Raw genomic sequence first — 15,346 nt, forward strand, 5'->3', positions numbered from 1 at the left:
TCCAATCTACAATGCCTTTAGTTAGTGTTTCGATCCCTGAAAGAATTTTACATTATTCACTAAGTGCACTCTGTGAGTGACTCTTATTTTGCAAAATGATCTTTAGTTCTTTATCTTTTTATTAGTATTTTTAATGGAGGTACAGGGGATTGAACCCAGGAGCTCGTGCATGCTAAGCACACACTCTACCACTGAGCTACACCCTCTCCCTGATCTTTAGTTCTTTAAAGAGAGGGGCCCTGGCTGAAGCTACTCTTCCTCTATCCTGAGCAAGATCTGGCTCCACTCCACCTACCTAAACTCACCTTGTGTTCTTCATCCAAGACAAGCTGATTTCCTTCTTTGCTGGGGCCACCTGCTCTTTCTCCCTCTGTGTTCTCGTTCAGGTGGGTACGGTTAGTAAAATCTTAAATTATTTTTAGGACTAGACTCTTCATATGGAATAGTTTTTTAGACTCTTTCTGTCCAAACTCCTACAGAAAGCCCTTGTAAATGGTTGCTGAATCCAAGAATACACACAAGGTGTATAAAATTGCATTCATTTGCTAATGCTACTTACAGTACATTGCTTTCTACACATTTTACTATTTCCTCATCAGCTCATAGTATTCTTTCTAACAAGACTGGAGGCACCAGGGAACAAAAGATACATCTGCATCCCTTACTCACAGCGCCTGGTCCAATGTGGAATGTAGACGCCGTAACAAACACAAATTAAATACTAGCTGAAATTCAGTAAGTAACAGGAGATCTGGAAAGTCATTTGAGAAAGCTTGCTTTGACAGCCTTCTCTTTTAAATACAGAACTTTTGTAGAATTATTATTCTCTAAAGGCACAAGCATATCTTAGAGATGTGGCAGATTTACTTTCCAAATAATTCTAACATTTCAGATCTTTACCTGAGTCTGCCATCCTCTGCTGCAGCACCTCCTGGTATAATCTTCGTAATAAATATGCCAGGGTCATCTCCAATGTGGGGATTATCTGTCCCTCCAGCAATACTGAATCCCAGGCCAGAATTCCCCTGCAGAAACAATAAGTAGACATTAAATGATATGGCTGTCACCTAAACCTAGTTCCCCGTAGTGTGTGTTATCATCTTACTACTCAAATGGAAATCAGGTGATAACAGCCTTGTATGCAAAGCTATAAAGTGCACGGTCAGCAGACAAAGGAAGGTCAGGAAAAATACTCAGGTTTGTCCCTGCACTGCAAGAACTCAAGGGCCTTACATTTTTGCTTTTTCAAAGGGTCTTATATTTTTGCTTCTAAGAAATGCCTCCTTTTTCAGCAATTAAAATGATCATTATGAAGTAGGAAATAAAAGCATCCTAACTGTGTAATATATTACATGAGAAGATGCAAAAAATCATTAGTGCCAAATGTAAAAATTACACATACCCATGAAAAAGACTGCAAGGAAATGAGTTACGTGAAAATATTTGATTTAGTGGAGTAGTGAAATTTGGGTGTTTTCATTCTGCTATTTCTGGTACTGTTGCTCTAATATTGCTTATCCATCAAAGAAATGTGTTCCTATTAACAAGGAACTTTGACTTCAGAAGGCAGGGACCTCTTCTAAACTCATAGCAAATGTGAGACACTTTTCTGTAATAAACAGGTTTTAATTTGCAGTAGATACTAACAAGGAATGCAATATTGTTGCAACATGTAAATCTGAATAGTTTATATTCTAATAAAGCTTTCATACTTATCTTGCAGACTACAGTAATTGACATCCAATGTATATATAACCCTCTAAAATTTGTATATAACACATAATTAAAAATCTCCCCCAGATTCACAAACCATCATACTTATTTCTTATTTTCATATTCCTTTTTTAATGTCCATTTCCATGGCTACATTATGTTTCCACACTGTGTTCCATTTTTTTCCTAACTCACATTATACTTTAAGCCATTTCCACATAGCTACATAGTCTTTATAATTATCCATTTAAATGACTAAATAATATTTCACCAAGGCCATTTATTTAACCAGTCCCCTGTCACTGGATATTTAATTTTTCTACACACTTTTACAACGAATATAGCTTACTAAATATACAACCACTTGATTAAGCTCTGCTCTTGAGTAAAAAGAAATGAGGAATAAGAATTCAGTAGTTAATCCAGAAAAATTAATTAGGGCAGTCAATTAGTCAAAAAAGTTCAATGTTAAAGTAAAAACCAGCTATCCCCTGACAGTTATGCTGCCACTGCAAATGTCAAGGTAATGCTGAGCAAGTTTTATTGACTGAATTAATAAAAGTCTGAATTTCAGGGGGTTGTTTTCACAATTATAATACACTGAAAGGCTGAAGTTAATAATTCAACCACACGCCACTAAAAATCCTCTCTTTGTACTTCTGACTTCTAATTCTGTTTGTTCTTCGAAAAAATTCCAATGTTCACTGAACAGAGTTATCACTTAGTCAAATCATAAATTTATTTAAGACTCATTAGACATCAGCTCTGTGCCTGGCACCGGACTAAGCCCTGGAGCTACAGCAGTGAACACATCAGTTTATGAGGCAGACGAAGGGCAAGTGCCGAGGGCAGGAGTGGCTACAGGGGAGCCAAACAGAGGGACTCTTCCCGAAGGTCAAGAGCAGTTTGTTACTTTCAAGGCTGTCAGGGTGGGAGGCGGAGAGGAGGACAGAATGTTCCAGGCAGAGAGAAGGACAAACGTAAAATCCCTGAAGTGAGAAAGGGTATGCCAGGTCCAAGAAACAGACACAAGGCTGGAATGAAGAAAGCAGGGAGAATTGGGTGAGATGAGTCTTGATCACGAGGTTCTTCAGAGCAGAGTGTATGTGAATTCATTTTTGGTTTTAAGTACCTACTGACATCAGATGACTGTAGCGGTATTGTGTGAGTATCTCCCACATGGCTGTCTTGAAGCTAAGGCTGTAGGGATTAAGACAGGTGATTTCTGCCTTCATGGAATTCAAGGCGGAGCCGAAAAGACAGTGATAGTTTGGCATTTGGTTATCAGTTCCTTTTCATTGTATAACCTCAACTACACCGTCACGTATACAGCCAACAAGACAGTAGTTAGGTAACTTATGAGGCCATTTTTATAGAATCTTAGGTTTTAGAAGAAAGGATGGGTAGATGAGCCTCTTCAGTATAATTTGGGTCTAGCTCCAAGAACATCCATTGAAGTATATTGGTTTTACTAGAGGTGGCACCTCAGGGAGAATGATTTTTTCATTAATGGGGGGTAGGGAGAAGGGAATCAGAGACTGGGAGATATTCCACTGTTTTCTCCTGATAATATCCACATTTTTCGAGTGGGCACACAAAACTTTGTCATTTGAGGAAAATATTCATGATTTAGCTTTTAACTGTTATCTCCTTTATTTCTAGCTTTACCCTTTAGCCCTGGGAACACTGAATCTATCTGCTGGCTCTTTCCTGCACAGCCCACAGGATAACTCATCTCTCGGCTTTTACTCATCTGGCTTTCTCCACCAGAACCTTCCTGTCTCCCCCTCGATGGCTCAGATGGCATCTGCTCCAGAAAATATTAAATGACTACCCCAACTCCTCTTCATTGGGTAAATCACTCCTCTTTTGAGTTTTCATAAATTTCTGTGCTTAGTTATGCCATGAACTGTGTTATTTTGAAATTATGTATTTATGAATCTACCTTTCCTTCAAACTGACCTTAAAGAAGGCAGGAACTGTGTCATTCTTCTGTTTCTTGGTGCCTTGGGTGGCACACAGTACTGCTCATTAAATATTTGAAGAATGAACGAGCCAACAAGTTTACTGAGAATATTCAAGTTCTAAAGGGAAGCCTCAGAAAGGACACAATACAAGTCCACACTGTGTTAAGGGATATAATACAGAAGTAGAAGTCATTTTGTTCTGTGTGGCTCCAAGAATGAAAATGGAAAGCCCAGGGCTTCAAATCGTGGCTCAGCTGAAGGATAAATGGTGAGACAGAGCTGTTCAAATTGGGAACAGGCTGCGCTGCAAAGGAGGGAGAAGCCTTCACTCAGTGGGCAGCTGGCTGGATGCTGGACATGGAGGACTGTCTAGTGGGAGGTTAAACTGGATGACTTCAAAGGGTTCTTCTGGATCTCTAGCTACACTGGTAGGAAAACTGCTCTTGCCAATGGAAAAAAAAGAAAAGGAATGCTATAGGAACCTTGGCGGGGGGGGAAGTCGGTCACTGATGTGTTTTTAAAACCTTATTGTATGAATTCATAGATCTTTGAAGTAATAGCTTTGATGATAACCTAGCAAACATTCAACCATTGTTTTTAGAACTGACTCCAGTATGAAGCATACAGTGACTCTGGCATTTCTAATATACATGCCCCTGCCTTCAAATCCACTCTGAGGAAAGAAATGAATGAATAATAGAATGTACAGCAAAAAGAGGCAGGTAGAGACAGAGTCTAACTGGATCTGTGTTCTGGTGACAAGGATTCCCCAAAGCTTTTGTGTTTCAATTAAAACCAGGCTACCAGCTGGGCCTGGCCAGTCACCGTGGTTCCTTAGAAGAGGTTCATCTGAATTCAGCTCCAGAAATTATTTAAAGTGTTTTCCCATCTCCCCTCATTGTTCCCTCCCAGCCTTCCTTTTCAGGCCTTTGCTACCAGCCAGCAGCATTCACTGGAGAGAGGAAGAGATAAAAAGCGGCAGTGAAATTACTGCCTGCTGTTCTCCATGGCTGAATCACTCCAGTCCCCTGACAATCATCCCAGAGCCAGCCAGCTGCAAGGGCAGACCCCAGAACCTCTCTCCTCTGAGCAGCCCTCTATCCACATGAACAGGCAGACCCCTGGCTGACACCCTTAGATCCTGAAAATTTTGTGACTAATTAACTGAGCGATGATACCTGACACAGTCAATGGAAACTGCGAGGTGCCATGCTGGTGAGGGCAGCCTCTGCGGAGAGTTCTAGGGGGATGCTGTTTCCTTGCAGTCGGGCAGATTCCCTGCCTGAAAATGTGGCCAGCATGGACCATTCTTTCTCCTCGTTCCCAGTCCTCCACATTTCCTGACTCTCCCTCCAAAGCACAAGCCCACTGCCGAACCAAATGGTTCCTCTTTCATGTACTATGCTCCATTTCCTTTCAGAAAAAAAAAAAATAGCAAAAAGAAAAGATAATGTACCATTTAATTGATGGTTACCAATATAAATACAGCATCCTCAGAAAAATCCTCTTTCATTAAAAGATGGTTCTCTTAACAGAAAATAAATGGGGTTACAAAAAAGAGGAAAATAAAGTGATAGCATAATCATATGTATTTATAGAATGCTCTATTGACAAAGAATTTCTTTGATTTTTGAAAGTTAAGTTCCTACTTTAAAATACTATCTAAGCTGGTAATTCAATTCTAGGAATTTATCCTAAAGAAATAATCAGAGATGTGCACAAAGATTTGTGTTCAAAGCTTTGTTGCTGAACCATGCATCTACTTTAAAAAACAAAACAAAACAAAATAAAAGCAACTCATAACTGGAAACGAATACCCAAACAATGGAGAAATGGTTAAAAATACTGTGGTATGTCTATCTGAATGTGGGAGTATTTTGGAGTCATTAAAATTGTAGTGATATCTAATGACTATGGAAAAATGCTCATTACATAAATGTGAGAGGGAAAAAAGTGTATGAAATTTTAATTACAGTATGATCATTGCTAAAATATTTTTAAATGACTTATTTTTAATAAGAAAATTATTAATTACTAAATAGTAATAGTAAAATTGCTTAATAATTCAAACTACCTAAGAGGGAGACTTTTTTAAAAGTATAAAGCTCTGAGTAAAATACTAAAAATGTCCTCAAGGGAACTAACACTTACTGTATATATATATTTTTAATGTTAAACACTGAAGTAGGCTTCTTATAATCCTCTTTCTGGCAGACAGTATTGTCTCCTTTTCATATATTAAAAACACAACACAAAAGCAAAGAAAAACAAAAGGAAGTCCTGAGGCTGAGAAAAGTGAAGTAACTTACCGAAAGACAGAAACCAAGTAAATAGTGGAATTTAGATTCAAACAGGATTTTTTAGGCTCCAAATACCATTTTTCTTTCCTGTTCTATCACACTGCCTCTTCTGGGTTAAAAAAATAATTTGATGGTGGGGAAACAATAAAAATAATAGTAATAACGAACCTCTTAAAAATTTTTTGAAAAAAGTCTAAAACACTCCTATCAGTATCATTAAAATATTAAAAAATTTGTAATGGAAAAGCATGTACTTGGACCATTCAGACCTGGGTCTGAGAGCCAGCTTTGCTCTTGCCAGCTGTTTGGCATTGGGTACATTTCTTAACTTTGAGTCTAGTTTCCTCATCTATAAAATACACATAATAGTAACTACTTCACAGTTTTGTTAGAAAGATCAGAGCAAATGATACATGTACGAGCAGAGCACTGAGCACAGATCTGGGCACATGGGTGATGATCACTCAACGTCAGTTCATTCCCTTTGGTCTGACATAGCACTGTGAAAAGGGTCCTAAGGAACATGAGGGCAGGAAGGGTGAACAGAAAGTGGACAATGTATGCTTTCATTCGTACCTTTATTTATTCATCCAACAAGTATTTGTTGATGAATTTTAACCTACACTTTTATTATATGTTATTTCTCTTGGTAAAGATAATTTAGCTACAAACTCTAAATATAGGAGAAGGGATAGTTAGGTGGGTAGTATCGAAAATTGTTAGGTAAATGAAAGCTAGATAAAGGAAGACTCAAACAATGTTTTTTAATCTTTCAACACCCATAGCCCGTTTTGATACAGGGAATTTTTGTATATCCTCTCACCAACCCCAAGATTTCTGTGCATTCTCCTCATTTCAGGAATTCCCTGCCACGAATATCAATATACAAGTCTATTGTCTGTATATCCGCTCTAGCAAAGACATTTATTTTTATTTAATATAATTTATACTACAACATAATATATATATTATTTTCAAGTATATAATTATACCTCAGCCTCCAATCTGCACATTTCTGAAGTGCATGTAGACTGAAAATTACTAGTGCACAACTTGACTGTTGATCAACAAATAGAATAATGAACAATGTAAGTAGGTAGGATGAAGATATTTAAAAACAAAGTTAAAACAGATAAGAGCATATTAAAATAAAGAACTCTGTAGGCTATATGCTGGGAGAAAAACATCATTTGACTGAAAGGTCTATTAGTTGGCAAATAATCTTGTAAATTGCCTTGAAAGTAATTTTATTTTAGGTAGTAAATCTGGAAAGGCACAGAAAATAAAAAGATACCTTTTTCATAGATACTACCTGTTCAAAATCATTCAGAGTCTTTCTCTCATTTACCTCCTATAACATACTACAGTATCAAAAGATAAATGGCCCTAGGGCCATTATTAGGGTATAAGGATATGAGTGTAACACAGACATTTCTAACTACTGTTGCTTACAATTAACAACAACAACAAATTCTCCCCCTCAAATTTTCCTTTTTTTCCCTTAACATGTGAACAATCCATGTATCTTTAGATAAAGGTCTCAGCCCAGGAATAAGAGACGACTTAGCTCATACCAAGAAACACAATGGTATCGTAAGATGAAAAGAGCTTCACAGTACATCTTTAGCTAAAGAAAACAGAAGATAACATAGGATTTAAACCTTGACCTTTCTCTGTAATATATATGCATAGAAAAAATTTGGAAATATGTTCAGCAATGTGTTAATATTGCTCATGGACATCAGAATTATAGATCTTTTTTCTTTTGTCATTTTGAGCAAATCCATCATTAATTTTTCCTTGCAAACATATCTTATAAACACACACACACATTATACTTGTAAAAGAACAAATGAAAGTTTGTCTCTGAGACAGCATAACTCAGCCTTGGGTTGGGAGATGGATACCTTTTCTTCTTCACTGGGTCCATTTTGTCTCACCCTTTAGATAAAGTTAGAGTGTTATTCTAAGCTGGAAGAAGTTATAGGCTCATTTTAAGGAAGAGGAGAAGGAGGCTGACAGAGTTCTTGACTGATGATGTCTTTGCTCTATATATTCGGATGTTAGGACATTAGAGGGAAAGGTCTAGAAAGAATTTGGAGACTTCAGTAAAGCAGTGAAAGGTTGAAATCGCAGCTGTGAGGCAAGAGACACGTTGGGATGGGAAGGGGTCTGCTGAGCAGCGCTGAGGAAGGACACTGCCAGTGGGGTTGTGGGATTTTCTCCCACAGAGCTCAGTAATCCTCAACAGTGAAAAGGGAAGGTTTGCCTGCCTCTGGGCTGAGGTTTGAAAAGTAAATGTGGTTGACTCTCACAGGAGTGAGTAATGTAAATCAGAAAGGACAGTTAAGAAAGAGAAGCCAGTAGGATGCTTGGAGACTGAATAGATGGATAGACTGAGGTCCTAACAAGGTCAGATGATAAATTTATTAGAGAAGTGGGAATAAAAGAGAGGGTAGCGGGCTGTGGACACCGTGGGATTTTAGGGTTTAAGATTTCAGAGATGCAGCAACACTCACTGATAGTCATGGGAGGGCATAAAGGTCAAATCACGTGAATGTATTAAAGTGATGATCAAGCCAGAGAACTGTGTGGATGACATTCAAGTTTCCTTGGAGGATAGAGACAAAAGATAGAGAAGAAAATCAATGGCCAAAAAAGATCAGCAAGAGTGAGGAAAGACCTAGGGCAAAGATGAGGAGTAGGATGTGACGCAATGTGGCAGCTGGGAGAGTTCCAAGTAGACAAACAGGACGTGCCAAGTCCCCACAACAACTCTGTGAGGGTAAACATGACAGTTTTCTGAATTCCAGAGACTTAGCGGTATGGGTTTTCCTGTAGAAACTAGATTTTCTTCATAAGGAGTGACATGATAAATGTGGTATTTTACTATGATTAATTCAAAGACATTGTGCAGGCTGAATTAAGAATAGTTTTGGTGGATTGAGTCAGAAAGCAAGGAGAGAGAAAAAAAAAGCAAGGAGAGTAATTTGGGATCATATACAGTGTTTGAGCTATGAATTCTTAAGATACGATTTAGGATATTTTCAATGACACTCCAAGTATAAAATTTCCAAGTAACATCTATTTTGTACTCTGCAACAGTATTTAACTGAAATGCCACCAGAAGTGAATACATACTTCTCAACAGTTAACAACATAGACTCTTCTTGATCATTTTTGCAATGTAAGTTGGTAACTATGGTACCCCTCTCTTGTACCTGCATTAAATCTTCTATTTCTAATGACATCTCTTCCTGTGTTTTCCAAAAAATTCCTGGCATATGAAGGATTAAAGTAGGTATCTGTTTAGAACCATCTGTGTATAGAAAATAAGAAAGAAATGCAGAAGCTCATGAATCACTCAGCTGCCACATCAAAGAATCTGCTAGCCATCCTTGACTCCTGCTTGCCCATCAGTCCCAACATCTTGTTAAACATCGTGACTTGCTGATTCTCCCTCGGAAAGATCCCTCAGATCCAGCCAGCTTCTCTCAATGTCAAAGATCACGGCCCCAACTTAGAACTTCATGAGTTCTCCTCATCGATCTTCTGGTTTCCAGGCTTGAGTCAAACTCTGTCCTTCTCATGAGAATGGGTTCAAAATAATGGATTTCAAACACTAATGACTATGGAGGCAGACAAGACATACAGGAGGGCAAGATAGGCCTATGAGAGGTAAAACAACAGAGACGAGAGTGTGGTTCAACGGCAATTAGTCTTCATGCTGGGAATAAAACAGGGGAGGGAAGGGGTACTTTCAGCTCTGTGGATGGTGGGCACTCTAGAACGGGGGCCTAAAGTTGGGAGATTGTTTTCCCTCACTGGGGAAGCCAGGAATCAAATTTTCTTAAATAAAATACAAATTTTTTAAATGTTAAAAAAATTACTGAATTGAAATATATGTAGGTTCTTAGTCAGTTATGCTTACTGTAATTGGCAGTTTGAGAGGCACATTCCACACAGCTCAACCTCGTGAAGACTAAAGAAAATATGTCCCCAAACCAGAGATAGGATCTAAGCATCACCATTTTGTGAACTGCTCACTATTTGACTAATTCGTATTTTCTTCTGCGTGGCCTTATATACCCCTCAGCAGGATGGAAAGTAAAAATGCCTGACCCAGATTAGGTCCTCACTTTTCCCTTCATTTTTCTTCTCTATATTATTTTGTGCTTGGTTCACAATTTTACTCTTGTACACAGCACACCGTATTGTACTTGTTTACCTGCTTATCTCCCCTATTCTTCCCTATTGTGAGCATCAATCCAAAGCATCAAAACTGAGTTATTCATTTTCTGTGCCCAAATCATGTACTTGTACATGAAAAGAACTCAATGTATTCTGGCATGAACTAAGTCGAATTGCCTCTTCTGCCTGGAATGCTGCTTCTCTTGTTGAATTTCCATTCAAACATCAGAATTTATCTCAAATGCCATCTGTGATGTTTTCTCCAACTGCTTCAGGCATATATAATTGACCTTTCCACACAATTTCATTCATAATGTGATTAAGACCACAAAGTTATTTGTGTATATGTCTCCCTTCCTCTAGATTCTCAGTATCTGGAGGACAGAGGACACATTGTATCTGCAATTCAATGCCTCGTGAGAGCAAATCCTCAGTAAATGTTTGCTGAGTGAAAATAAACTAAAGAATACTCTAAATAATTTGTATGAATATGCTAATAAGGAAAGGTCAGCTGAAGGGGTTAAAGGGGGTTTAACTGGTTTTCCTATAGAAGGGTTCAAGGTTGACTCACTCAACTCTATATTTACTTATTTGAGTACCTACTATGTGCTCAACATTGTATCAAATTCTGTGAGAAAAATAAAGTGAAAGATATGGCTCTTTTTCTGAAGGAGTATACAGTCTAGCTGGGGAGATATGTCACATACATGGGAACAGTGTGGGTGTGGCACAACAGTTCAAATTTTTCTTTGGCAGTTTGAGAGGCACATTTCATGGCTGCCACACAGCTCAAGCTTGTGAAGACTAAAGAAAATATGTCCCCAAACCAGAGACAGGATCTAAGCATCACCATTTTCTACCTAGGCTCTCTCATACATCATTTGCCAATTGTTCATTCTATCTATTGAGTAGCTTTTGTTTTCGTACTCTTATTTTTATTCCACTGCCTCTAGCCTACCCAATTTCCTCATTTTCTATTGCCCAGGATATTGCAAAATCCCAGTGTCTGGGAATGCTCACTTTATACACCATTTCTTCTGATTCATTGTATTTCAAAAGTATAATTTTCCCATTTTCTCTCAAATCAACACTTCAGATCTTCTTCTGTTTTGTTTCAATCTTTGAAAACCATCAACTGCTGAACAAAACAATCTCTTCACTCCTTACTGAACCATAAAGTTTTTTTTTAAAAAGTTCATTCCTTAGAGTTGTGGGTTTTTTTTCTTTCCTGGCAGTGTATACTTATTCTTTCTTTTTACTATTTCTTGGCAGTACTCTAGGTGCTCACTTGCTATGGCCAAAAACTTATGTCCCTTAAAAGTAACTCTCCTCTGAAGTGGTAACTTGGGAATTGAGAATAACTAACTGTGACTCTGATTCAACAAGCATTCAACCTGTACCCATACCTCCACCAATCTTGACAAGGCCAAGAAAGATGGAAACAGGTACTTGCTTTAACCTATAAGGCTCTCTTGGAATGGATTAAGAAACCAAGAGCTCCAGAATCATTCCTGCTGTTTTTAGATCCTCACTCTACCACTCCTTGGCTTGTGATTTTGAACAATTCTTTTAAGTTCTCTGAAGTATAGCTTCTTCACCTGATAAAAGGAATAATAATAGCTTTTATGTTGGTTATAAACTAGCAGTCCTCAAAGCATCTTCAGTACTAAAAGCATTTTCATAATAACAAGGTGTTATTTGTCTTTTCCAAAGTGTTTATCTTTGCATTGATAATGCAAAAGCATTGGTGGGTAAAACTGTTGGTGCTTTAGCACAAAACAAGGCAGTGGTATCAAAGTCTACTAATAATCACTGGATTTTTCACTAAATACACATTCGCAGTAAAAACAAAAAGTCAGTTTTACTTAGGAATATCTTTGATGAAGCAGTGAAAATGATTAATTTTTATAAAATCATGACTTTCAAGTCCATAACATTATAATATTCTGTTTGAAGAAATGAGTTCATGCCTAAAGCACTACTGTATATTGCATATGATTTTCTCAGGGAAAAAAATGTGCAATCATTTGAGTTGCAAGCTAAACTAACCACATTTTCATTGATTGTCTTTTCTTGGAAAAAAGACTGACATACAAACTTAGAATATTCAGTCTTAGGTATTTGGCAGAAACTTTCCTGGAAATTAATGGAGTGAGTTTGCTTTCTTTCAGGGAAACAATTGATAGTATTTGTTGTCAGTTGTAAAATTTGAGCTTTCAAGCATCTACCACCATGAGCATGACAGCTTCCCATTACTTAAAGACCTTCCTGATGGGATGGATCATAATATTGACAGATAGAATTTTTTGGTATTTCCTAGTGAAATAAGTCAACATTTGGATGATCTGCATAACTCAGTGAGCCAATATTTTTCAACTAACTATTATGTAATACTACAAACCCATACATTAGTAAAAGGTCTATTTAAAGTTTAAGATAGATGAATTAATTTCATTGTAACAGTACAAAAAATTCATTGATATGGTTTCAGATTTTATATTGCAACTCATCTTTACAAAACTATGATTTGTCAAGTTTTGGTGCAGTATCAAAGAAGTATACCCACAACTACCTGAAAAGAGTATGAAAACATTTCACATTTCTCCATTTCTATCTGTCAAATAACCACATTTTCCTCCTTTACTTTGACTAAAACAACATGCACAACAGGTTAAACACAGATGAAGATAAGAGAACCTGGATCTATTATATTAAGCCAGACAGAAGAGATTTGAAAGATATAAAATAATGCCAATCTTCTTGTTAATCTTTTTGTGCTTTGAAAAATATTGTTACTTTTAATAAAAGTTACTTATGGTAACATGTAACGGATTTACTATTGTTATTTATAAATTAATGACTAAATACTTCTAGTTGCTCAGTTTTAATCTTTAACATGATACATATTGATAGATACAATACATATAAACAATATAGGAGTCCTCATTAGTTTTGAGTAAAAAGGGATCCTGAGACCAAAATATTTAAGAAATGCAGCCATAAATAGTCCATGAGATAATTTTCATAAACTGTCTAACATGGTATACTGCAAGGGCTCCATAATTGTTGATAATCCTACTATTCACCAATTGCTCAGTGTTAGCCAGTTATTGTAACATCTTAAAACCAAATTTGATTCTCATCCATTTTTCCTAGTTTAAAGAGAACTTAAGGACCTGAGGCAGCAGAGCACTTGAAGGGGGTAGGGAAGAGATAAGTATATCATAGTTTAATACTTGTAAAATTAATAATATTATTCACCACTTCAGGAAACAGTACAAAGGACCAACTCCTGAAATGAAAGGATTTTCAGCATGGTGTGCATTTCTGCAGCTGCTCTGAGATTTTCAAAGCATGTACAGGCTACCCATTTGAAACCTGGAGCACTAGGTCCCCTCATGCCTGGTGTGACTTCACATTCTTACACAAGGCAAAACATTAGTCAAAGGATGCTTAAAGCTATGCTAAGTCCAGAGCAAACACTTTTATTCCATTTGACAAATACATGAACCACTAGAAATGGTAAAGATTCCAAAACCCTTTTACATTTTTTAAAGGCAGTGCTATCTGTGGAATTGGTGTCCTTTAGTAAAAGAATGTTGCATAAATTTCAGAACTATGTTGAGATCAGCATCCCTTTGGGTCAGAAGTCCAAATCCTTCTCAGCCCATGCTACCACTCATCTTAAAATATGTTCACTGGTATCCAAATTACCTTAACTTCATAGGGCTGCCCATAAAACCTAGACCCAGGAATCAGCAATGTTTCCTGGGAGCAAATGAACTCAATGTTCCCTCATAGGTATGTATTGGGAGAGGGGAGGTGGAGGTAGGGAAACGCAGGCTGTGTGTACTCCACTCCACTTAGGGATGGTATGTTTCCTTTGCAACCTTGAGGATATATGTTAATAGCTATAGTTTTTGTAGAGGGCAAAAGAGTTTTAAGCCATGAACACCTGTTAGGATACTGGTGTTCTTTGGACTTCCTCTTCTGTTAATATCCTTCTCTCCCACTAAGCTCCAGCCATTGTGTTTGCCTGGACAGTCCTCCAAAACTTCAAGTTCATTTCTGCCTTGGGGGCTTTATGTTTGCTTTTATATCTGCCTCCAGGACTCTTAGGTCCTTTTATCTGCTCAAGTCTTACCACCTCAGAGGAGCCTGACTCAACCACAGACTCCTCTCCCCACCACCCTACATCACTCCCAATTTCAGTGTCCTGTTATTTTCATCATGTCATTTATCACATATGAACTTATCTTGTCTATTGTCTAACTCTCTCACTAGAGTGTAAGCTCCAGGAGGCAGGGACTCTCTTCCATCATGTCCACCACTGTACTGTATTCTTGGTTCCTAGAACAGTGCTGGGTATACAGACAGTCATCACACATTTGAGGGAGAGTATAGCTCAGTGGTAGAGTGCATGCTTAGCATGCATGAGGTCCTGGGTTCATTCCCCAGTACTGCCATTTAAAAAAAAAAAAAGAAATATATGTTAAAGAAATGAGTAACCAATCAACTAATGAGACTCTGTAATGTAGTAGAAAGAGTATAAGTTTTGGAGTTAACAGATTTGGGTTTGATCCTGGCTTTACTTATCACGTATGCAATTTCAGACTAGTTCCTTAACTTCTCTTGATCTTAGTTTCCTCATTTTATTGACTGATTGATTGAGTGACTGAGGTATACTTGATTTACAATATTATATTAGTTTCAGGTGTACAGCATAGTGATTCAGTATTTTGATAGATTATACTCCAGTAAAAGTTATTACAAGATAACGGCTATAATTCCCTGTGCTATGCAATATATCCTTGGTTGCTTATCTAAGTTTCGTCATTTTAAAGCAGTGATTGTTAGACTGTTGGCAAAGAATGATGTTTTCATGCATAGAAACATCCAATATTGTTTGACACATAAAAGGTACTCAATACAAATTATGCTCCTCCCCCACCGAATCTGAACACTTGCTGTATAACACTTAAGTCCCCGACATCACAGAACTATCTGTCTCCTGGGGAAGCAAGATGCACAGACACAAAACGGCATTGAATGACAGTCTATCTTAAGTGCCAGATGAATGCTTGAGGGGAAATGAAACTTTCATTGGCTCCCTAGTGCCCAGAGAATAAGCCCAAATTTATTTAACATAACATGCATGGCACTTCATGGTCAGGC

General features: G+C 37.6%; 1 protein-coding gene across 16 annotated transcripts in view; it reads right to left on the minus strand.

Annotated features, from left to right (window-relative positions):
- Window positions 1-15,346, minus strand: part of DLG2 (discs large MAGUK scaffold protein 2) — a 1,731,178-nt gene that overhangs the window by 544,883 nt on the left and 1,170,949 nt on the right. For all 16 annotated transcript variants that reach the window (XM_045509092.2, XM_045509086.2, XM_074372765.1 and 13 more), the window contains one exon: window positions 901-1,025. In XM_045509092.2, coding sequence (XP_045365048.1) covers window positions 901-1,025 — 125 coding nt within the window. The remainder of the gene's footprint in view (window positions 1-900; window positions 1,026-15,346) is intronic.

This window comes from Camelus bactrianus, chromosome 10, assembly GCF_048773025.1.
Source record: "Camelus bactrianus isolate YW-2024 breed Bactrian camel chromosome 10, ASM4877302v1, whole genome shotgun sequence".
Classification (NCBI taxonomy): Eukaryota; Metazoa; Chordata; class Mammalia; order Artiodactyla; family Camelidae; genus Camelus; species Camelus bactrianus.